This window comes from Calypte anna, chromosome 1, assembly GCF_003957555.1.
Source record: "Calypte anna isolate BGI_N300 chromosome 1, bCalAnn1_v1.p, whole genome shotgun sequence".
Lineage (NCBI taxonomy): Eukaryota > Metazoa > Chordata > Aves > Apodiformes > Trochilidae > Calypte > Calypte anna.
Genome location: NC_044244.1, coordinates 3,249,641 through 3,274,042, shown reverse-complemented (window position 1 = coordinate 3,274,042; position 24,402 = coordinate 3,249,641). Strand labels below are relative to the sequence as shown.

At 40.5% G+C, this 24,402-nt stretch overlaps 1 protein-coding gene across 1 annotated transcript in view; it reads left to right on the top strand.

Annotated features, from left to right (window-relative positions):
• The window catches only part of MKLN1 (muskelin 1), a 103,544-nt gene that overhangs the window by 46,420 nt on the left and 32,722 nt on the right, over window positions 1-24,402 (top strand). Inside the window, exons 9-10 of the mRNA XM_030469472.1 lie at window positions 7,342-7,454; window positions 23,459-23,671. Of these exons, the coding sequence (XP_030325332.1) occupies window positions 7,342-7,454; window positions 23,459-23,671 (326 nt within the window). The remainder of the gene's footprint in view (window positions 1-7,341; window positions 7,455-23,458; window positions 23,672-24,402) is intronic.

Below are 24,402 nucleotides of genomic sequence, written 5' to 3'. Positions count from 1 at the left end.
CTTAAATCCCAGTAAGCATATTATCTCTGCCTTTGACTTGACTTTACACTGTGCTTTAACAAGGCTGTAAAAAGTGTCTTTTTTTTATTACCTGCACAAAACTCTCTGGAGAGCACCAATGGGGGTAAAATCCTGATGCAGGATGAGATCTTCCTCTTTCCATTCCCATCCCTTTCTTGCTGCAGCTCTGTCCAGTGGTGGTGGGATACCTTCAGAAAGTTTCTCTGTGGGATAGTTGGAAAGTTGCCCTTAGTTTTGCTTCCAGGCCCACTGAGGCTTGTAAAAGACAAGATGTTTTTGCAATTATCAGTTTTGCCATTTTATTTGGCTCATGCACAGGCCAAGGGAGTTCTTGATGCTGTTATTCTTAAAAGCAGCTGTTGCCGCTTGCTGGAGTTTTCCTTTGGAATATAGGTAGTGTTTAATGAGACTGTGGGAATTCAGCCAGTTATGTCAGGATGTGTTTCACAGGCTGGAGCTATAAAACTCCCTGGCTAACCTTGAGCAAATACCCACACACTTGTTGAGCTGTTTGTTGATGTTCTGCGTTTTTTTTTGTTTGTTTTTCTTTTGTTTTGTTGCTATTTTTTTTTCTTTCATAACGAATTAAAATCAGCTCACTTTGCAGCCCTCATTTAAAGGGTTGATGTCCTTTTCAACACCTCATGTTTTCTTCAGGTTTAGTATTTTAGAAAGCAAGTGAAACACCAAAATCATACATATAAAGAGATTCCAAAGCTTCATAACACATAGTGTAGGTGATGGAAGCAAATTTCAATCCCAATATCCAGACCTGCTATAACTGGACTATAAGTGGTGCTGCTTTTTGATTTCAAGGAAATATTAATCAGTTATTACTGATGATAAAAACATCCAATTATATTTAATAAATTTTGTAGTAGTACTGAGAGTGTTGGATGCACAGGTTAGTGTCAGGACAGAGGATATGCTAAGCAGTTGAGCTACATCTCAAGTTACCAGTAGTGCATTGAGTCATTGAGAATGTTTCTGCTCTGAGTTTCAGGTAGAATATAGTTTAACTTGGTCTAAACTGCTTTTTAGCATCTGTTATCTTCTGATTAGGTTGAAAGTAACTGAAAGAACAATTCTGGCATCTCTGCTGGCAACCAGTAACTTGTGCTGTTACATCTGATGTTCCTGCTCGTAATACCTTCTGTGGCTGCCTTAGGATAAGTGCAGTGCAATTTGTGCTTTGTAAAACTGCTTAAGCAGTTGGGGATGAAATTGTGGGCACTTTGGGATACCAAGGTGTAAATGCAATGTGCTACCTTCTTATATAAAGCAAATAATTGGCAATTACTGATTCTGACAGTATCTACCGTGCTTTTAATCGTATTATCACTCAGACTGGAATGAGGCTGGTTTTGATATGCTTATGTAGAAACACTTACAAAGAAGCATTTCTGGTTATAGTTGGAAACAACTGTTAAGTCCTCTTAAGCTTTATTGACAGGAAGCTGAACATGAGCCAACAGTGTGCCCAGGTAGCCAAGAAGGCCAATGGCATCCTGGCCTGCATCAGGAACAGTGTGGACAGCAGGTCCAAGGAAGTGATTCTGCCCCTGTGCTCAGATCTGGTGAGGCCACAGCTTGAGTCCTGTGTCCAGTTCTGGGACCCTCAGCTCAGGAAGGAGATTGAGGTGCTGGAGCAGGTCCAAAGGAGAGCAAGGAGGCTGTGAAGGGATCCAGCACAAGTGCTGTGAGGAGAGGCTGAGGGAGCTGGGGGTGTTGAGGCTGGAGGAGGCTGAGGGGAGACCTCATCACTCTCTCCAACTCCCTGAAAGGAGGTTGGAGCCAGGGGGGGGTTGGTCTCTTTTCCCAGGCAACTCTCAGCAAGACAAGAGGGCAGGGTCTCAAGTTGTGCCAGGGGAGGTTTAGGTTGGAGATGAGAAAGAATTTCTTTCCGGAGAGGGTGATCAGGCATTGGAATGGGCTGCCCAGGGAAGTAGTGGATTCTCCGTGTCTGGAGATATTTCCAAAGAGCCTGGATGTGGCACTGAGTGCCATGGGCTGGGAACTGCAGTGGTAGTGGATCAAGGGTTGGACTTGATGATCTCTGAGGTCCCTTCCAACCCAGTTGTTTCTATGATTCTATGATTTTGTCAATGAAAATAGAAGTCTTATGTCATTTCTGCTTTTTGCTGCAAGGTGCATGTTTTGTGTAGTTCAGACACCACAGTGCAGAGTTTTCTGCTCTTCCTTGATGGAAGGGAAAATATTTGGGTAGTCACAAGTCAGGTGAATAAATTAAAGCACAGGTATCCCCAAAACATGAAAGTGAAAACAGTCCCAAAACTACACAAAAACATACACAAGTGGACTGAATGGCAGTGGTGAAAAGCTGTACTGTTGTTTACATAGGCTGGGATGAAGTACTCAGCAGTAAATCATAGGCTTGTACACAGTACTGTGTTCCCAGATGCATTAAGCCCTAGTAGAGTTTTGGATGAGGATGGAGACATGTAGCACTGATACCTTGATTTACATAGCTTTGATTATACTATCTCAGGCTTTTTATTATTCAGGCATGCCATGCATTTAGAAATACAAATGCTTATTCTTTAAGAAAGTGTGAGTGAATGAGTAAGAGCATTACCAAATTCAAGTTTCAAGGAATAACATCTGTACTTTAAAGGAGTATGTGTACTGTGTTTTGGAGATGTGGTTTATAATTCCACATTTAAAGTAGAGTTGATTGCCACAATTTTCTGTGAATGACAGGCTATAAAGCCACAGAATTTATTTAATACACTGAAATCACTATTAAAAAAATAATGTTTTGTGATATATCTTATTTGTTTAAACATTAGTCTTTTATTTCCTTTAGATAGAGCTTTCTGAGGCTTTGACAAACCTGTTTTAGAAATAATATCTAAATGACTAGGGTAATTTTTTTGTCTGCATTTATCTTCTCTTTGGCAAGTGAAACATTTTTTGAAGTAAAATATTAGTGAAATGACCTTTGCTAGTCACTGTTCACTCACCAAAGTGAAACAGCTCTGTAATTTTGGTTGTACATTATTTTGCTTTTCCTTTCATAGGAAGGAATTCTGCTTACTTCATTCTGTTAGATAAGTAAGAACAAATCTGTAGGTTGGGAACAGTGGGAGATTCAGATAACTGGGCACAGTATGCCCATAGTATATGCAGGCAATTCAGTGGAAATTATTAGCCTGGTTCAGAAGCAGCATGGAGAGATGAAAAAGATGAAGTGAGAGCAGCAGACATGAAGGATGCTGTTTTGCCTGAGGAAAACACTGCTATCCACAAGATATTTAAAGACAGGACTTGTGTACAAGATGAAGAGATCTCTCAAACAAAACACAGATGGCTCCTAAGCTCTGAAACACAAACAGCTGCTGAATCCTGGATGTTACTCAACTCCATGGTGCTTTCACATTTGAGAGGAAGACACTCTGCCTGCTTAAGCCAGCCCTAGCCTGACAAAACTCAAATCCAGCCACCACCTACATGGAACATCTTCACTGAGTGATGGGATACATAAGAAAATTTAAGGTCTGACTATATAGTTCGTGCTCCTTACAAAGTGGATTAAATCTACTGTAGCTACATAGGGAAGTGATGTCCTGTTGTCAAGTGCTTTTGGTCTATCTTAATGCCTAGAATTTTTTTTAACTTATTTTTTTTTTTTACTTCTGAGGTGAGCCCTTAGTTTCAGGGGCACCACTTCTCAAAAACCATCTCAGCAAGTTTGAAGAGGGCAATTGGGAGGGCAATGGCTGATTAATAGGGCTTGGAATTGAAAGGACCCTGAAGGGCTTCAGGGAGCATCTTAAGAGGTTCAGGCAAGAGAAATGCAGGTACCTGACCTGCACCTGTGTGCAATGGTATAAGCTGGTGACTGACTGCTTGGGAAGAGCTGTAAAGTGGCAGTCAGCTGGATGTGATCATCAGTTTGTCCTTGTGGTGCACAAGGGCAACCTCCTTGTGTGTGTTAGCACAAGTGTGGCCAGCAGGTTAAGGGGAGGGAGTGATGTCCCTCTGTTTGGTGTCTGTGAGGCTACATCTGTGCTCAGTTTGGGCTTTCTGGTACAACACAGGTGGTGGTAAACTTAGGAGTGAGCTCAGTGAAGGGCATTAGAGTGGTTGTGGGCTGGAGCTCATGATGCCTGAGATGATCAGAGAGCTTGCAGAAGGCTCAGGGGAGGATCTTAGAGCTGTCTTCAGCTGATGGGAAAGCATGGAGAAGATAGCTAGATTTATTTTTGGGAGGTGCAGAGGGACAGGGTGAAGGGCAAGGGACATATTACAAGGGAAATTCCAGTTAGATATTAGGAAAAAATTGTAATGAAGATGGGCATTGGAGCAGGGGTCTGTACAGACTGAAATATCAGTATTTGGAGATACTCAAAGTGCAGCTGAATACTTTCTTGCACAACCTGGTTTGTCTCTGAAGTTAGCCCTACTGTTAGGGGTTGAGAAGACAAATGATGGACTTGTATGACTGCTGTACATCCATAATTCTTCATAATTCTCTAGAGATCTGTTCTGGCAGGGACATGGAAGTACCCTTTGACCAAAATGTTTTGTTAAATATGTTACCAGGGTTGGAGTGCATTCATTGTGTCCAAACATCAGGAGGTAAAAATGCAGAAAGGGATGCTCAGAGAGATGAAGCATCTTTTATCAGCCTGGCTTTAACAATTTACTCTATATATCCTTATTGGGTGAGCAAGGCTTGCTGGAATCCTACCAAGGATTTCACCACACAGAGAAGATGGAGTTAACAGGAGAGCTGACTTGGAAAGCACAGATGAACCTGGACTGAAACTACCTCAGGATTTTTGTTATTTTACAGGACCTGGAGAAGGCTGCTTTGCACACTCTTCAGAAAAAGAGAACTTAAGGAGAGATTGACAGGAAATAAGTTAATTTTGTGGAATGTACTTTCTCTAAGTACACTTTTTAGTCTTCCAGTGAGTAAGGGAAGAAAAGAATTCAGACGTTAGAGAAACATTTTTGCCTGAGCAAGCAGATTAGAAATATTCATGGAACATATTTAATTCAAAGTGTTGAATATGTATTCAAAATAAATGTAGAGGAGATAAGGTGAAGATGCTGGAGGAGAAATTTGACTTCCTAAATTTAGCTGGTAAAAGCTTTGGGTAAACACAACTGCTTTCATGTTTTTCTTGTTGCCTTGCAGGTAGGTTTGAAAATTCTTCTGCTTTGTCCCTAAAGCAAAGTGGACATTTGCTTTAATAAAGCAGCACCAATATTGCTGCCTTTCATATTGCTTGGATGCAAAGGAAGAATCCTTCCCCCTGCCAAAGCAAGGTGCCCTGCTTGCATCTTGAGTTCCCCAGTGCTATTAAAGTAGAAAAAGTGCTGTTAATGGGAGACTACTGTGCTCCTCTCAAGCTTCCCCACACCTGCTGCCTGGGAGTTTGTGGTCTCTTCCCTGTGTATTCTCTTCCCTGTCCTCTTCTTGAGTATCTGATGTTTAGGTAGCAGTGCCTGGGAGTGCTGGGCATGCATCTTGGATTTGTCCTGCTTGGAGCTTTGGATGCAGGGTCTAAAAATAACCCTCCCCACAAAATCTGAATTGGCAAATAGAGTAGAAGGTGTGATAATGGTTGAGAGATGGAGTTCAGTATGGTTAAAACAAAACAAAACCAACAAGCAGAAAAGCAACCAAAAAACCCTATTTTTTCCTTATGCCACAGGAGAACAATTGCACACTTTAGAAGAACTATGCCTATTGTCTTTAAAAAAAAATGTATTAAATATCCCTTCAAAAATGAAGATGCTTCCCATGTAAATGTCTATAGTTCTGTAATAAGACTTACAACTGGTAGTCATTCCATGTCTTGGTAGTGATGGAGCCTTTCAGCTGAGCCACAGTTTTCCATCATGATGAAGAGGTTTGGCACACTGCTCATGCACACTTGTGTTATCAGGGTTGCTCTGAGACTCTGGGGATGCTCACAGTTCACACCAGCTGTGTGACTCTGCTCCTCTTTCAGTGCTTACATGCCATTTAATTCTGTCAGCTCGTTTTAGGTAACTTTCAAAAATCTGAGTTTTCACCAGATTCATTCAGGTTTGCTATTAAATTTCATCTGAGACAACAAAGCCTTTAGAGGCAGGCATGACGTTTTGGCAAGGCCCCAGTAGGATACTTAGCTGGTGCCAAATCTTTTATTTTTCTCTGCTATCAATGAAGCTGTTGTGGTAATGTGGGTTTTGTGAGCTGTGAGAATTTATGTGCACAAAGGGACCTGCTCTTTGCAGGGAACACTGGGAGCCCTGAGTCCAGGAGGAAGGGTAATTAAAGTTAATGAACCAGGGTAACCTTTCCATGGTGATGACCACTATCCTGATGGTAGGTAAGGGTCAGGGACTATTCCCATTTTATAATCATGCTTCTAACTCTGCTCTTTAATTGGTGTTGGATTCAAAATTGGTCCTTACCTCCATAATAGATCTGGTTTGTGGATTTTAAAGGAGTTTTTCACAGCTTTGCATGTCTTCAGTGGCTTGTTCTTCTTGGACTTGGTTTTGTGTTTTGTTTTAATGCAGCCTAAAATGGAAATATTTTTAGCATTTGCCACTAGATAGTGATGTTTCTATAATAGGAGCAGCTTAGTTATCTCCCCATGTCAGAACAGAGTCTTCTTCCTTAAATGCTTCTCGCATGCAGAGGCTTCATACAATTTTATCAGTAAGTATGAGAGGCCTTTAAACTTGCTGTTCATAGAGTAGTTGTGAGTTTAAAATACCAGGCTGTAAAGATGGGCCTGGAACACTGACTTGAATCTGTAACTCTTCTGCTAACTTGCTTTTGTGGCATCAGATGAGTTACTTTATGCAAGACTTCTCCCTTGAATGGGATTTCATAGTTAAAATAAATTCTCCTTTGTTAAGGAATAAACTCAACAGAAAGTCTCTGCTGCTATCTCAGAGGTCTTTCTAATCTATATTTTTTTTCCCACCAAATGGGGTACAAGCTGAGATGTCATTGATAAAATAAAATGCCCAGTATCCTAAAAGTTGAATATTGTTAATTTGGATTTTAATCAGAAATTTGTGGATTTGATGGCCTCTTATGTACATGTAAAAAGAGTAAATGACTCAGGAATTGACTGTTCTGTCAATCCTAAAAACTTCTGTTATTAAACCAGACTATTTTCCTCGTGACTGGTTACATCAAAGAGGAGCAGTTCTTTAAATAAGAATTGGTTTCAGTTTCTCTCTTGGTAGTCTGTCTGGTTTTCACAGGTATTTTTTAGGTGTTAGCCTCTTAAAAGGCTTTTTCTTTTTAAAAGAAAATTAACATGTTGGTCTCTTTTTAAATAGAAACTGTGTACTTGTTTGGTGGCTGGGATGGAACTCAGGATCTGGCTGACTTCTGGGCATACAGTGTGAAGGAAAACCAGTGGACCTGTATATCCAGGGATACTGAGAAAGAGGTAAGTTCTGCAAACCTCTGTACTGTTAGTAATGTAAGAATTGGTACGCAGAAAAATGCCACATTTCTGAAGTGTTTGTATTGATCTGCAGTGTGCAGGGGGAGCCATAAAATTCATCCCTTCCAATTCTGAAGACTTTTGAAATGCTTACATTGGGCAGCTGTGAGATGGAGGTGAATTTGAAGCATTAAGATTGCTGGAGGGGAAAGGTTTATTTCTCAAGAGCAAACTGATCAGCCAAAAACAAGTTCAGTGGGTAGAACACGAGTGAAATAATCTGACAGGGCTGAACAACCAGTCTGACTAACAAACACTTCAGACCTGATGCTGGGGGTGAGCTTCAGAAACAAATTGGTTTTTTTTTTTTTTTAACTTCTGTCAAAATTGTGAGTAGAAATAGGCAACTAACAGATGGAAATCTAGAGGATGAGAGTAAGTGCCAGAGGCCACACAATCCCAAGAGCTTTTGTGGTATTCATTTGAGCCATTTTCCTTGGCCTGTTTTGCTGAGTATTTGACGTATGAAAGCTCTGAAATGTGTGTAGATTGGGTTACAAGAGGTAACACAAAAAAGTCCAAGGCCTTTGGCTCATGTAGTTAAAAGTTCTGTGTGGCTGTTGTGGTTTCAGTTTGCTACTTGCTATCAGCAAAGCTTCAGGAATTTCATGCAGCTGCTTCTTGAAAATATGAAAGAGATTTGAGATTTGACCACTTTTTCAATAACGAGTTCCCAACTATTGGAAGAAAATGTATAAAATCTCTTATGTCTCATTGGTATTTTTCCAGTTTCTTCTCAGACCTTATTTTGTGAGCAAGATTAAACAACACTTCAGTGCTGCCACTTCTCCTGGCAGAAGTGTTTAGAGGTTGTAATAAAAAAATCAAGTAGGACAAATAGCCTGAGATGTAAAAAAATCTCACACTAAGGCACATCCTGTAGGCTTCAAATCTGTGTGTGTGTCATTGGCTTACAGTTCCTAACATCCTTTACAAAATGAGCAATAACAAAAGTGAATCTGATATTCCAGTTTCTATTGTAACAGAGCTCTGTAGGGGTAAAGTTTTCCTTATGCTTTTTGCATCCCTATAAGTTGATTTTTCCCTCTCTTATTGCAAATTGGTTCTGTTTTTTTTTTTATTCTTTATCATCACTGCTCATGGGGTACTTGTGCATTTACTAATATGATGCTGAAGCCAAATTTAGTCTTTTAGGATCCAGATCTGTAGGCTGGGCTTGTGTTGCTTCTCTTTGTGTTGAAGCATGGATTTAACTATTTTTCTGACTGTTTTCCCAACATATAACCTTAAGGTAAAGAGGGGGGTGTGTCACGTAATACCAAAGGCAAATTGGGACTTGTCTTCTATTGAGTTTATGGTGAAGAGAAACAGCTTAAACATTCCTTTCTGTTGTCTACCATTAGAAGGAGATTAGGAAAGTCAATAACAGTGATAGAAAAGAAGGAACAACAATTCTAATTGTTCCTTCCTTCATTTTTCTTCTCATTCCATATCTGTTTAGTGTGTACTTTTGACTAGCACAGGATGCAGCAAGCTAGAGCCTTCCTGTCAAAAGGGGTTGCTGTGTTTTCTTCCTGCACAAACCAGTGTGTGGGTAGTTCTGGTGTTTAAGGGATTAGTTTCCTTTCTTGCTGGGATCCTGCCTTATCCAGTTGAGCTTCTGTGGAGCTTGGGAGGCCTGGCTGGGATGCAAGGCAGCAGCAGTGCCAGGAGCAGCGTATGGGGTTTTTTTTTTCTTCCAAGTTCTTCCTGCCTGACTCTAGCAGGAGATAATGGTGTGGTGGGATAAAGAAGGGATATGCAAGGAAGGCTCTAGAGGAGACAGTATATAAGAGTTGTGGGTTGGTAGAATAAAGTGATTATCATGGGATTTTGGAGGAAAAATATTACAGGGTGTAATGGAAGGTCAGGAGATTCAACTGGAAGGTGGGTCTTGGAATGAGAGGAATCAAGGTTTCTGTGGGTTTTTTTGTTTGTTTTTTAAAGGACAATGTGTTGAATAGGTGGGGGATTTTGAAGAAGAGACATACATAATAAAGTGCTAAGAAATGTGCATGGCTTTAGAAGGAGAATCTTAGAAGGACTCTGCATGGATATAGTTTATAGTGGTGCTCAGTAGAAGACCTGCTGAAGCACAGACCAGGACTTTGGTGGCTTACAGTACAGTGAACTGGCAGCTGCTGGACTTGCAGACCAGAAGTGGGTTTTTTGTTTGTTTGTGTTTTTTTGAGGTCTAGATAAAACCTGATTTTGAAATGAAAAGGTCAGTCTCAAAACACTGAGAAGTAAATTGAAAAACAAAGGCTCCAGATGTTTCTCTAATAGGGACAGCAACCATTCACAAACAATTTGCTGAAGGAAATTAGCTGCATGTCTGTTAACATGCAATTTTTAAAAATATTCAGGATAGATTCCAATATAACTTGGTCTGATTTTTATGTTGTATTGTGCTTGCTCTGCTTGTAACTATTTTGTTCTAATTATTAAGTGACAGTGGTTAAATTAGCTACTGAACAATTCAGCTTGGACAAGAGCACAATGTGGTGGAAGTTGCATCTTCTCTGGTGTTGTATGGGTACCACATAGTAATGCTTTGGGGATGAAAGTACTTGTAGCTCCTGTTACAATGCCAGATGATCATCAGCTTGCCATTAGCATTGCATTTTTATATGCTTGTGTGACCATTTTAGTAAATTCTTAGGACTGTTGATTTGCCAGTGAGCTGGAGAAATGTTTCTTTGTCACCTGAAGGTTCATTTGTGGCTTCTAACAGTTGGACTTCCAAAGCTAATTTTCCCTAGTCCTTTTTATGCCAGGAGAAAGCTCTTACAGAACTACTGGATCAGCACTGCTAATCACTTTAGAGCCTTAAAAAGGTTCTAGAGTATTGGGCTGAACCTCCAGTGTACACACCACAGCTTTTGATGGAGAGACCTGAATTAGAGCTTCCCCACCATCCTTCCACTGTCTGGATTCAGCAAGACTCTTGCAGTCCTTGTCAAATCATCTTCCTCCAAGCATGCATCCTTCAAGGAGATGCATCAAGCAACAGCTCCATGACCTCTCAACTCTACCCACAACTTCAGTCCCCTCTGTGGCATTCTTGGAGTGTGCAAAAACTCTGTGAATCAGCTGGCATGGAGCAGAGCCAAACCATGTGAAGTCTAAGAGCCTTTAAGGGTTTTTACCCTGAACCAAGTGGAATGTTCTGACAAATGGTGTTGTATCCAGTGTTTATTAATGGTTGTAGATTGTAGACCTTTCCAGGATTTGGGAATAAATAGCTTTGAAATAACAAACCCTGTAATTCCTTGAGCATTTTGATCCTAGGCCAGTGTCATTTAATAGAGAAACTTAATGCTTTCGTGTCTTAATATTTCTAGTTTCCAAGCAGCAAATTCCTATTTTGGAGCCTAATTTAGTGAAGTTCAGTGCAGGGAGGACAGTTTATGTGAACTACAGGGAAGACTTTACTTGGTATAAATTGATAGTGGTGTGGATTTTTAAATAGGATCAAAATGCTGAGGGATGTTGATGCCTCTGGAGATAAATAAGAGTAAAGTGGCATGAAGGTTGGCATAATTTGTATGTGTTTAGTAGTCCTGTACCTTGGTTCAGTGTTTCCTACATGTGTGAGACAAGATAGAGGATCTTCCTTCAAACTGTTATTGCATGAATTAGGAGGTTCTGTAGTGCAGATTTGTGTGTATGGTCTGGTGATTCATCTTCATTCTGGGGATGGGAATGAGGGAAAAATTTTAGAGGGAAATCCTGTTCACAAATTATCTCTGTGAAGGATGTGGAAATGGTGTAAGTGGGTTAGGTTTAGGTGACACTCTGTTTCTCAAAAACAAAGTGTTTCTTGTCAAAGCTCCTTAGGTAGAAGTGGAGGTCTTGTCATAGGTTGAGGAGAAATCCTTTTGCACCACGAAGGAAAGTGTTGGTCAGTGAGTAGCCTGCTGCTCAGGAGGTTCAAAATGATCTAGAAAGTGCTCTAAAAAATAGTTGTATTGTAAGGTGCCAGTTTGCTGCTAACACCAAGTGTTTTTCCAGTATACTGAAAGTAAAAGCTGCCAAGTGTAGAAAGATCTCATAGTAGTGAAAGCCAGAGAAAGTTTCACCTGCTGTTGTATTTCCAGTTAAATTTTCTGTGGTGCCTGCATGCATTTCTTTGTTGACATGGATGAACTTACCCAAAACTTCCAGTGTCATGTTACCACACAGGCATTTTATGGTTTTGTAAACTTTTGTGTCACCTGTGACTATTTTTTATCTAATGCTGAAGTTCATAAGCTTATCTACGTAAAGCTTTTACCCTGTGGTGTTTTAAGTGCAGGAAACAAACTAGTCTCAAATATTGACTCCTTCCCACAGATGGTGATGTAGTTTGGAAGATGCTTTAAATAACTTTGCATTTTTAGTTTCAAATGCTGTGATGTTTATGAACTTGGGATCTAATACACTGAATCTGCCATGTCCTACTTCTGAGTAGTTCAGTTGTACAGATGCTGAGTTGTAGGAGATGGCTGGTGCCACAAAAGCACACAGGGAGAAAGCAGCTGTCCCAAAAAAGCCTGTAGTAGAAACTTGGATACTACAGCTACACCTCAGAGCCAACTTCCTAAACAACATAAATGCCTACAGAAGTAGAGACAGAGAAGGCAGATGCTGAAGTGAAGCAAATGAAAAGTATTGGAGACTGATCTTAAATATTGCATGCATTTATTTTCCTCCCTGGTGAGTAGCATAAGGGGTTTTAAATTTTCTACCCAGTATTCTCTCTCAAAGAGATAAAGGCTTTCAGATATGCCTCATTAACTTCTCCAGTGATTTCTTCGTAGGCAGCCTAAAACCAAAAGACCTGTTGAGGCAGGAGTACATTGATTATTTTTTAAAATAAGTTTTTTTGGAGAGGTTTTCAGCTTTCTGAGGCGACTTCTTACTTGTTTATGTATGCCTAAGGAGCTTTGTCCTCTTAACCCTTGTTTATTTGTCTTTTCTAACTTTGAATTTCTTTTTAAAGAAAAGACCATCCATATTTTAAAACAACTCTGGGCTTTAAGTTATTCATGTCCATCACCAGAGGCCTGTAGTTCTTCATTCCAGTATGAAAAAAAATGCAGAAAACGAGTCAAACTTCATTTATTCCCAACTTCTCATGAGCCAGCAGTGTGCCCAGGAGTGTCCACTGGCATCCAGGTTTATATCAGGAATAGTGTGGTCAGCAGGATCAGGGATGTAATTCTCCCCTTGTACTTTGTACTGGTGAGTCCTCACCTTGAGTGCTGTGCCCAGTTTCTGGGTCCCTCACTTCAAGAAGGAGGTTGAGGTGCTGGAGCAGGTCCAGAGGAGAGCAAGGAGGATTTGAAGGGACCAGGGGGAAAGTCTGATGAGTAGAGGCTGAGGGAGCTGGGGGTGTTTATCCTGGAGAAGAGGACACTCAGGAGGGACCTTATCACTCTCTCCAAGTACCTGAAGGGAGGTTGTGGTCAGGTGGGGGTTAAGTTCTTCTCCCAGGCAACTCATGACAGGAGGAGAGGGAATGGCCTGAAGCTGCTCCAGGGGAGGTTTAGGTTGGATATCAGGGAGCACTTCCTCATGGAGAGGGTGATGAGGCATGGGAATGGACTGCCCAGGGAAGTGATGGAGTCACCATTCCTGGAGGTGTTTTAAGGAAAGGATGAATGTGGCACTCAATGCCATGGTCTAACCAGTGTGGTTGTGTTAGGTATAGGCTGGACTTGATGCTCTTTGAGGTTTTCTCCAGCCTCAGTGATTCTGTGACACCAGATGTGTCAGTGTGTGTAGGTTCCTTTCCTCCACACATTGGTACTGAAGTCAGTTTCCTAGAGCAGGGAGTACTTAAGTGCATTCTGCACACTGTTCTGAAGGCTGCAAAACTTTGGCAGTCCTGGAGCTTGTGCCTGCCAGTCTTCAGATGATATGTGGATATCCAGACCATCACAAAGCCTTCAGTTGCAAGGGGTGAAGCTTGTAAACCACTTTTACACCTTGGGGTAATGCATCCTGCATACTTGATTTGTCATGCTTATGTTCCAATAAAAAATCACCACTTCAAATCTAGCTTATGATGAGCTGACTGCTCTGATCTGGAATGCAGCTTTATTTTACTTACATGACTTTTTTAAGGAGTTAGTGCATCATCCAGTTGCCTGTAAATTGCAGATGAGGCAGTACACAGACCTGCTGGGGTGGCTGTGACTGCATCTCAGGGAAGATAACACACTATTCAACTGCTTAAAGTATTACAGAATTTTCATGTAAGGATTTAGTGAAACAGTGGGCATGGGTATAAGGAAAGCTGATTTATATCCTTTGGTATTTTAAAGACACGAATATGCACCTGTAAGACAAGCCAGCTGGAATCCCTGAAACCCTGCATTTCACACTGAATGCCTGGAAAGGAAAAAAGTATTTTTAAAGAAACAGGAGAGCATGTGGGGGCAGAATGTGGAAGGAGAGCTCATCTTCTTGCCAACATGGTGGAAGTAGCTTCATACACCAGTCAGCTTTGCACTGGGAGTAGAGTGGTCTCTTCTTTCATCTAGGTTTTGAAAGACTTGCCTTACATTCACACTCCCCAAGCTGTACAAGTACAGAAATCTTTAAAGAAATACCAGTTATCCCAGTGTGGTAACACAGGTGAAGCATTCTCAAGGAGTATCATAAGCAACTCCTTAGCTAAATTGTCTGGACAATTACAGACTTGAAAATGTACTGGATTTTTGTGGACCTTGTAGCTAATAATGAGTGTATTTCTCCTACCAGGTTTTGGAGGTAATCAGTACTTAAGCTTTCTGGACTGTCTCAAGGGCATATACTGGCAGAATGGATTCATCAATAGGTTGAGTTCTAAGGCCTGGAAGAGCTTAGTTTGAATAGGACTTAATCCATGGATTTTTCCAAGGCATGTGTGTGATGGAGATTTTGCTGATACAGTGATTCAGGAGTTGTTGGATTTTGGTCCTTGCATTGCTTTGCTTTCAGGGCTCTGTCCTTAAAAGCTCCTCCACACGTGGTTGCTGCCATGCTTTATGCTTACTCTTCTTCTTACATGGAAAAGGTTTGGCACGATGCCTCACAGACCTCCAGTGAGAATACTTGCACTGTTTCTTGGCCCATTTTCCTCTGTATAGAATTGAAGATGCTTTGTTTCTGAAACTATGACACAGCAGAGGCAAGCTGAGTGCTGCACTTCCAGTGGTAATTGATGCAGATCCTGCAGCTGGGTAACTAAATCATGTTCTCAGAATAGCTGAAAGAAAGGAGATACAAACAAAATCTTTAGGAGCTACGTCTTTGCTCATCTGTCACTTAGTTCAAAAGAAGTCTCCACAGTTCTGTTTTTTCAATGCCAAAAATACTCTCTTTAGGTATATATTTTTTTCTCTTGCCATGTTACTATAACAGCTGACAGAGGAAGCCTCCATTAAACTGTGCTTAGTGCTGTATCCCTGAGATGACAATCCCATAGGCATGAGTTAACCTGATGGGAAAAATTACATTATAACAGCTCTGGGTACAAAATGCTTCTTTGTCATCTTTTCAAGACTGTCTTCAATTTCTCAGAAAGATCTGAGAGCCTATGGCTGTCAAAAGATTTAGATTTAAAATTTAATACTTATCTATCACCATCTTTTCGAGGACAATTAATTAAAAAAAAAAACTTCAAAAATTCTAGCCTTGCTGCATCCTCATCTTTGTGGCTAAACAATCCACAAATGACCAGTTAAATATTTTTCCTCCTGTTGGTTTCCAAGTGTGGCTGTAGCTGAGCTGAACAGTTTGCATCTGTGGAAAAATCTCTCTTGGCTGGACCTTTGCTGCCATTGTTGCTGGTAATGAGAGGACAGCATGAACTTATGAAAAAATGACCTCATTCAACATCCTGCAATTGTTAACAGGGTTAGTTAAATTCAGCACACGAGGGATGTTGTCCTAAGGGCCCATCTCTCAGAGCTGGTGAAAGCTCTGGTGCTGTGGTGGGTTGTCTGTTATATTTCATCAGTGTTACTGAAAGCAAAGCTTGGGCAGCTGATGTGTAACAAAGCAACAATTTACTTGTTAAAATTTAAGAAGCTACAACTTCATTCAGGTTTCATCACTGTGAGTAGCACTTGTTTTGCAGGTAAATTGTTCCCTTTTTGTTAGAAATAGCACAATATTGATGTCCTTTCACTGCAAGGTTGTCTTATATTAGGGCATTGTTTTGGTGCTTCTCTTGTTTGTGTTTGTAAGCTTAATCATTTAGGCTGGGTGATGTATTTTTTGACTGAAAACTAAAGCCTAGGCAAGACCTTCATGCCAGTTCCTACAACCAGTTTGACATAAATGAAAGAATTACTTCACACAGTGAAGCTCTGGGATTTTTTCCCCCCCCTCCCCTTTTCCACTTGCTTGCTTAGAAATTCTCTTAGTCATAGGATGCCTTGGTTTACTGCAACATGAGATCCACTGGGTTATGCATTGCTTGGAAGGCCTTGATGATACCTTGGTGTGAGAGCAAGCCAAGTGACAGCACATAGCCCAGAAATGACCCCGGAATGTGGCTCCCTGCACTGGCAGTGACAGGGGCTTGGGTTGCCAAAGTTGTTCCTGTGCTGTAGGTTAACTCATGCAACACAGCTGTCAAAGACAGAATCTTGGTATTTAGGAGTCAGTTCATAGGGCACACTTAATTTCTTGGGAGGTGTGTTAATTAGGGTTCATCAGAAGCCAGTAGAGCATGTGCTGGGTCATTCCTTTGGGAAAATCCTCTGGAATTAGTGGTTTCTGCAAACAGGCCTGTTGGGAGCCTAATTGTTAACATTGTGGGAATAGAACATGAAGCATCCTTTCCTTTTCCTAGCAATGTTCATGTGCTGCACTGAGTCTGCCCTCTGTGCCCTGCTGAACCTCCACTGATCCTGAAAGGATGGAGCAAACAGTCTGAGTAAAGTCTTAGGAAGGGACTGAAAGGGATGAGCCCTCTGTAGATCATCAAATCCAGTCCACTGCTGCTATAAGGATCATGTTGTATGATCTCTGAGCTTAATCATTTGACTTACAAGCTCATTGAACTGCCTTTCAAAAATAGAACACCAGGCTATTTATTTTTTGCTTCTAGTCTAAGCAGGGGAAGTCTCTTCAGGGAAGGCTCAGCCTGAGGCCATGAAGTATCAACAGAGAGAAACGTGTGGATCCTTTTAGGAAGGAAAAAAACCCCAAAACTTCATCCCGTTTATATTTTTTTTTCCCCACCTTAAAGAGATGGATCAAAACTTCGTGATAAAAGCTGCCTCTGACTTTAATCTGCTCCATCATGTCTGAGTCAGATGCCCAGAAAGGACTTGGTAACTAAATCTCTTCAGTTGCATGGCTATAGCAGGGTACGTGTAAGCAGATTAGCCATAGCTCAAATACTGTGTCAACTGCCTGACTGAAAGGTATCTTCCTTGTTTTAGTTTTGGCTAGGTGACTTCTTAATGTTCAATTACTTGCAAATACTTGTCAGAAACTTTTTGGTATCTGAACTTTACGTTTATCATAAGACATTAAATTATTTTGTGTTAAAAACTGTGTAGACCCTTGGCTTTCCAGTACTGGTGCTGGGGAGTTTTAAGCATCATGATTCTTATCTAGATTCTCATCTACTTAATAAGCTTCCCAAAATATTTACTGGCAGAATGTACTTAACTTGCATACTCTAGAAGAATATTATTTATAGCTTGTACAACAGATGTAGAAGTAAGTTGGAATATCTGTTATCTTTTATAAGTAGAGGCAAGAATATCTTAGAGTGGAAATCTGTGGTTGTTGACCTGTTGGCTTCATATGATGCTTTAAGCTTTACTTAAAGCAAATTTGCAGAGTAATTGAATGCAGTGTACATTCTGCATCCAGATTATTTTTTTGGAGCTGGAGTCCCATCTTGAGCTCCTGGAAGCATCTGATCCCAGTTTAATCCTTTGCTGCATTTACCCCATGTGACACTCAAAGATTTTTGAGTCTAGTGCTTGACCTGTCAAGTCTTGGACAAGAAATGACACATGGAGCACTGATTTCTGTCATCATAAAGATTAGAAATAAGTAGCTGGGATATGCTATTTATGGGAGGGTCCTGAAGACTTAAGAAACTCTTGCAGATAGATGGCAGTGTGCCTGTGATGGGATGCTCTGGCTGAGATGTGATGCTGTCGTGTGTTCTGTGCCTGAACGTGGAAGACCTTGCTCTGACTTGGTGCTCCTGGCATCTGGCTGGTGATTGCCTGGGCATTAGAAACAGTTCAGCAGCTTCCTCTTACTTTGCTTTGTGTCTGAGGCTGATGGGCAAGACAAATATCCTATGCTACCATGAAAAAAATGACAAATTCAGTTCTTTTCGGTAGGTTTCCAGCACCCTGGGTTTTGCAAAGAAACTTAAAAAAAAAAAAAACCAACAACTTTCTGTGAGCAACTTGTCTGGGATGACAATGTTTTATTCTGTGTATGGCTGCAGTTGTTTCTGCTGCTGAATTTAGTTCTCAGAGTAAAGCAAAGAGTTTTGAACTGCAGCATAAATGGTTGGGGAGCATTAGCTGAAGATGGGCATAGAGACAGCACTGACAAGTTCTAATCTTAAAAATCATACGGACTTGAGTGAATGCCAAGAATAATATACATCTTTCATTTTCAAGCTTAGTGGAGAATAATATACATTTCCTTTCATTTTCAAGCTTGTGGAGAACTTTTTTTCTTTTCTTTGTGGGGGGTGGAGGAGGAAATGAATTATACTCTGAAACTGGGAAATGAGAGCAATTAATCTCTGAAGTTGTGTGTAGGCAGGAGGGACTATTTGTTGCATGACAGCTTGCTCTCAGAGCTGGAAACAAAGTAGGTTGTTTGTGTCTTTTTATGTCCTCGTCCTAGTTTGCTTTAGGACAAGAGCATTTACCTCATGACGCTTATTTTTGAACTTTATACTGGAGGCAGTGTTCACATTCCATTCAGTCTTTTGCAGCACCAAGAAGGGAGAATTAGTCAGCTGTTCTTTGTTTTTATTTCCCTGACTCTTGAACGGGGTCCAGGCTTGCTCCTGAGGTTTTTCATCTGGATCAGCTTGAAAAAAACAGATTTTCTTGCAACTGAAAACCCTGTATTTGCAAGAGGTTATGACAACTAAAAGAAGCCAAGCTCCCCCAGTTTGACTCGGGTGGGATGAGGAGTGGAACTGGCTTCCTGTAGTCCTGTTTGCACTGAAGTGGGTTCATAGGACATTTATTTAAAGCAAAACAAAAAAATGAAAGCTATCCCAGCTATCATGTTCATGCCTTAGCAGAGTATGCCAGTTCAGATGATGCATACTGATTCTGGCATCCTCAGTTATTTGAGCAGACCCTACCCTGAGGAGTTGAGTCCCAATCCTTTCTTCTATAGGAACAAAATAAATTATTCTAAGGAGGCAGTGTTGTCTCTCAGAGCTGTTGTGTTGCTTTTTGAAAACGTTTTGTAAGTTAGTCCTTAAGTGGGATAATTGCTTTCGGCATTTGCAAGTTAAATGAAGAAAGCTCTAATTAGATTTTATAAAGTGGCTTAGCATGTTGAGAAGGCTTTTCATAAAGTATACTGTGTATTCACTTGGCATTGCACAATTGAATTTCGTGTAGCACTGACGAAACCAAAAAATCCTATTTGGCCTTGGTCACTCCTGAGTGCTTAAAGGATTGAAAGCCTGTCTTAGGTCCTCCTAGCTGTACATCCTTTCTTCCTTTCTCTGCCCTCCCACTCTCATCAGGGCATTTATCTGTATTTTAAGTGACCAGAGACATTGCATCAAGATCAACCTGTTTGAGGAAGGGAATTAGAGTAGGGCATAGAAACGTGGTATTTTGTTTCAAACAGGGCCATGGCTCATACTGCTTAATCTGTCTTAGCCTTTATTATGCTGTGCTAATTGTATGGTGGTGCTGGGTGGCAGAGAGCCATTTTGTTCAGGTTGGTCTTAGCTCTGTGTGGGCACCTACTGAGTTCCACAGAAACCGAACAGTGCCCATGCTTTAGTAATCTTTGGTATTGTTTGGTGTCCTGTAGGTTAGAAATGTGATATGCTAATGCTTTACTGTTGCCATCAGAGCCTTGGCACAAGGACTGGCCAAGGCAGCTAACACGTTGCTTGCCATCTGAATAAGAACTTAGCCCAGTCACAAGCTTCTCACGTGTGGTTTCTGTAGTGTGCGTGCCAGGAGCTTCCTGATGAGAACTGGAAAGGGTCCCCAAAGCTGTTGTTTGTTCAGAGAGTTTGGGCAGTTGCTGGTTTGTGACTTACTAGAGTCTGGTTTAACTGGAGACATGCTCTCTTTAGGAATTAATACCTCTCTGAAATGACTCCATCAGTTCTTGAAACTTCCATCTGCAAAAATGTAAGATTCTACCTGCTAACAAGTTTGAAGACAGGTCAGGGAAACTGGAGCTGAAGAGAAGTACTTAATGAGCAGCCTTGCACTGATTTGTTGTGATTTCAGATAACCACGAGGGCAGGTGATTGAAAACTCTGATTTGCCTTCTGCTCTGCTCAGGACTGGGGCTTGTGTAATCTCTTGTGGTTATCAGCATGCAAGTGGAACTCTTTCTAGCTCAGATATGGTTGGGCATGGCAGTATGCTTAGAGGAAGAGCAAATACAGTAGATAAACTACAGGCATGCAAAAAGTATCATTGGTGATAAATTTGAGTGAGATATAGAGATCTCTAAGATTCACTCATCTTGGGATGCTGACTTCTGGATTGTCAACCAACCTACATCCTATCAGCAGGGAGCAAGAAGTTGTTTTCTTGCTCTCTAACAGGACTTGATCTCTACTGCTGTAGATTTAAGAGTCATGCTTGTTGTGGTCAGGTTTTCCCACTTGTTGCTTAAAAGGGGTCAGGTTCTTTCAACACTTCTGGAATCAACAGGCTCTCTCCCCTTTGTTGGTTGGTCACTTGCCCCATGACAAGTTGTGGCAGTGTGTTCTTTGTTTGAACAAGAGGCTGGCTGTTGTTTCTGCATGAAGTACAAGTCTTGGGATGAACATTCACAACCACCCACAGGCTCTTGCTTCACTTAACCACATGTGCCTTGAAGTATTTTGTTAAGTGTCTGCTCATTTCTGTGGTTGTAAATAGAATTTGTGTCCCTCTCTGAGGTGTATATACACTCCAAGGACTTCCATGGTCAGGTTGAGCGGCTCTCAAGTCAACCCAAGTTTAGGCCTTTCCCTTCTTCTGACCTCACATGTCAAACCAGTGTGTACCACTGTTACTGGGGTTATTTGGTTTTATTGTTAAACATGTAGACTAAATTGGAAACCTTAGGCAGTTCCAAGAGATCTTGAGAGTGCTGTGCAGGAACAAATCCACTTTTCTTTGAGAAAAGATTATGAATTGGAGGAAGTTTATTACAAGAGAGTTCATGGCATGGCATGCTCTGCAGTTTGGTGGAGCTCAAGTTCACTTAAGAACTTGAAGTTTCTGTGCCTATGTAGATGAAAAGATCAAAACTTTCAGTAGCCCTTTAAAAAGATACTGCTGTGAGCAACCTGACCAGCACATAGTGCAAAAATGAAGATATTTTTCTTGAATTTTCTCATTCTACCATAGTCTTAGGAGATGAAATGTGTATATTTTACACTTAGTACTGTAGGTGCCAAGTATCTCAGGCTGAGCTCAGACAAATTTCAGTAGATGATGCAGCTCTTCAGGGTCTGGAAATTGCTAAATTGGAGATCTCTGCCTGAAAGTGCCAAAGACATTATTTGAGCAGATTTGGTAGGATTTACTTTGGCCCACAGAGTGTATATAGAGATGAAGGAGTGGGGGAAGGTACTTAAATCAGTGGATTCAATTAAAGAACTGCAAAGGTCTGGAAAAGAGAGGGGAGAGTCAGGAAACACAGGTAGGTCTTTACGTTTTTGCCAAGGCAAATATGTGCTCTTTGGCAGGGGACCAGTGACATATCCTTAAGTGTCCCAGCTGCATAACTAGAGATGGATTTTGTCTGCTGAGGTTGCTGCCCTGTGAATCAGGGGCAATCTTTGTGAATACACACATTGGTACTTCTCATGCAAAGAAACTGCCCTTTGTGTTTGAAACTGGGTCATATGGAAGATGCTGGTTTGTGTTTTCTAGGAACAAGGTGAAGCATGTTGCTGCCTTCTCTGTCAGCTTCTTCCATATGGCCAGAGGCAATGAATAAACTCCTGCTGCATTTTAGGATTTTACCTTAATATTTTGTATTTTTTTCAGTATTTTTTAGAAGATAAAATTATCTTAATTACTATGAAGTAACTAATCCTAAAAGCTGTAATCATTGATGATATAATACTTCCTACTTAGTAAATATGAGCAACTCAGCTCACCTCTTCAGGTTGTCATTTGTTACTATTGTTGCCTGTAATTGTTTTTAAATCAAGAAATCAGTTTCTTTAACATGAACAGTAAAGACTACAAAGATGTTTCCTGTTATATTTTATCCATTATAATGCAATATATTCCATCAGGGCATTTTAAATTTCTGTAATTATTTCAGTTAAGTTTTTACATGAAGGAGTACATTTGTTTTCTGTAAGGGCATTATTTACAGAATTTACAATGAGCAAATATGCTCATTATTTGGTGTGATATGACAACTTCTTTTTAACTAAGTCTTAGCAAATGGTGATTTTTGTTACATCTTTGCCCAATCTTTATTTTTCAGTAGGTTTTAATAGATTTTTTTTTTTAATTTCATACTTCAATCCTCTTCACATCTTACCTTTTTTGTCACTTGAAATCTTACCTGTTTTCATGTTGGTTTCCAGACTTCAGAATTTATTTAGCCAGCCTTGTTCTGGCATCTTCATTTATTAAGTGTCAAAATTACACAAACTAATCAAAGAATCACACAACGTTAGGGGTTGGAAGGGACCTTGAGAGATCATAGAATGATGGAATTGCTCTGGCTGGAAAAGACCTTCAAGATTATGGAGTCCAACCTCATCCTAACCCTATTATCCTGTTCCTGATGACCCACCACTAAAGATCATTTAGTCCAACTAAGGCCAAATAAACTATAGAATTTATATATGAACCTGATATTGTGTTTCCCCCCCTCTTTTTTCCATCAATATTTTTCAAATAAGGCTTTGCACATCTTGCTTTCTAGTATTTTGGAGTACAGGAAAATTACTTTCATGCTTCAAGATGAGTGTACAAAGGCTCTCAAAATTAGGTTTGGGAAGCAGAGAGGCTACTGCATCATCGTAATGTCACTAAATAAATCACTCTCTGGTTTAAGTTGAGCACTCCTGGATGGATAAGCACATAACAGATTGACAGGGGCCCTCTGTCTTTCTCTTGAAGAGCATCACTCACAACAGTTTTACTTACCGTGGGAAACTTTGTTGTAGTTGGAGGCTGGAATGGCCATATCTGTTTGTGAAGGACAGGGAGTGCTTTTGTTACCTTCAAATACCCATTAGGAGTATGATTGCTTGTGGGAGTGTCTGATTATGATCTGTTAGAAAACAGCCTATTAATAAAAGAGAGGCTCTTGTAACAGTGCACATCTTCATTTTCTTCCTATGTAGTTATTTATAGGCTGTGACACATCAGTTTGCCTCTCATGTGCATCAACTTCTGTTATTTTAAAAGATCAAGTAGCTTTCACATACCTCTGAGAATCACTTCTGGAGGAAACAGGCTGTTTTCTAAGGAACCTTACAAAAAAAAAGCTTCAAGTCATAAGTTTGTAAAAAAATGTGTTTAGCTTTTTGCTGGTGTCTTTCTAAAGGACAAAGAAGTTATGGAATGTCCTGTTAAATGGATAATTATATATTAACCCTGTATTTATCTGATTGCAAGCAGACCTTGACTTTTCAAATCATTTTCAGTTTCTTTATATACTTATTTCCCCTGGTGAGTGTGCAGCGGTCTACCTGGAACAAGATGATGATTTTTTGTTCTTTTTCTGGTTCTTTTTTCTTTATTTAGAGTGGTCCTAGTGCCAGATCTTGTCACAAGATGTGCATTGACATTCAGAGGAGGCAAATCTACACGCTGGGACGCTACCTGGATTCCTCTGTGAGGAACAGCAAATCTCTGAAAAGTGACTTCTATCGCTATGACATTGACACAAACACATGGATGTTACTCAGTGAAGACACAGCAGCAGATGGAGGTCCAAAGCTGGTGTTTGATCATCAGGTCAGCAACACTCTTAGTCCAGATATTCAGTGTTTGGGACTCAATCCTGATTGTAGCACTCCTGGGGTTTAGAAGGGCTGTGCCAGGTGACGAGGAAGGCTGTGATCAGCACTCAGTTATATTCTAACAGCATTTTTGCCTAATGCCACTGATTACTGGAATTCTCATAAAAGTTGAGTCAGAAGGATTGTAAAAACCTTTACAAACCAATTCGTTTTATTAAGACATTTTATTAAAGCTCAAAGCACAGTTCTGCTGGTTTTAATCAGGCTCGTTGAGCTGGGTTTGCAGATCTGCCTCCTCAGAGGGCATTGGGGAACAACTTGCAAAGCTGTGTATGGTACCTTTGGAAGAACACTGTAAGCAGGGGACTGAAATGAGGCCAACAGGATCAGGATTCTTTCAAAATTGGTTATTTTTTAAAATTTGTAGGATGTGCTTGCTTTGTGGAGATTGAGATACCTTGGAGGAGTGGCTCCTAATCCTTTAAAAAGCATTGCCAGTATGTTCAAACTGAATACTTTTTTTACTTGTGTTTTTAATGACTTCTGTGTACTTGAAAAAGGTAATTTGTTCCTAATTGACTTTTATAAAGCATAGCCAAGAAACAGCACATCAGTACTCGGTTTTAAAGCAGCCCAAGAACTGCTTTTATTGGTAATAGCTGTTTTGTAACCAAAGCTGTTGTTTGCCAGCACAATATGTGTTTCTGCTGACACCGAAAATTAAAG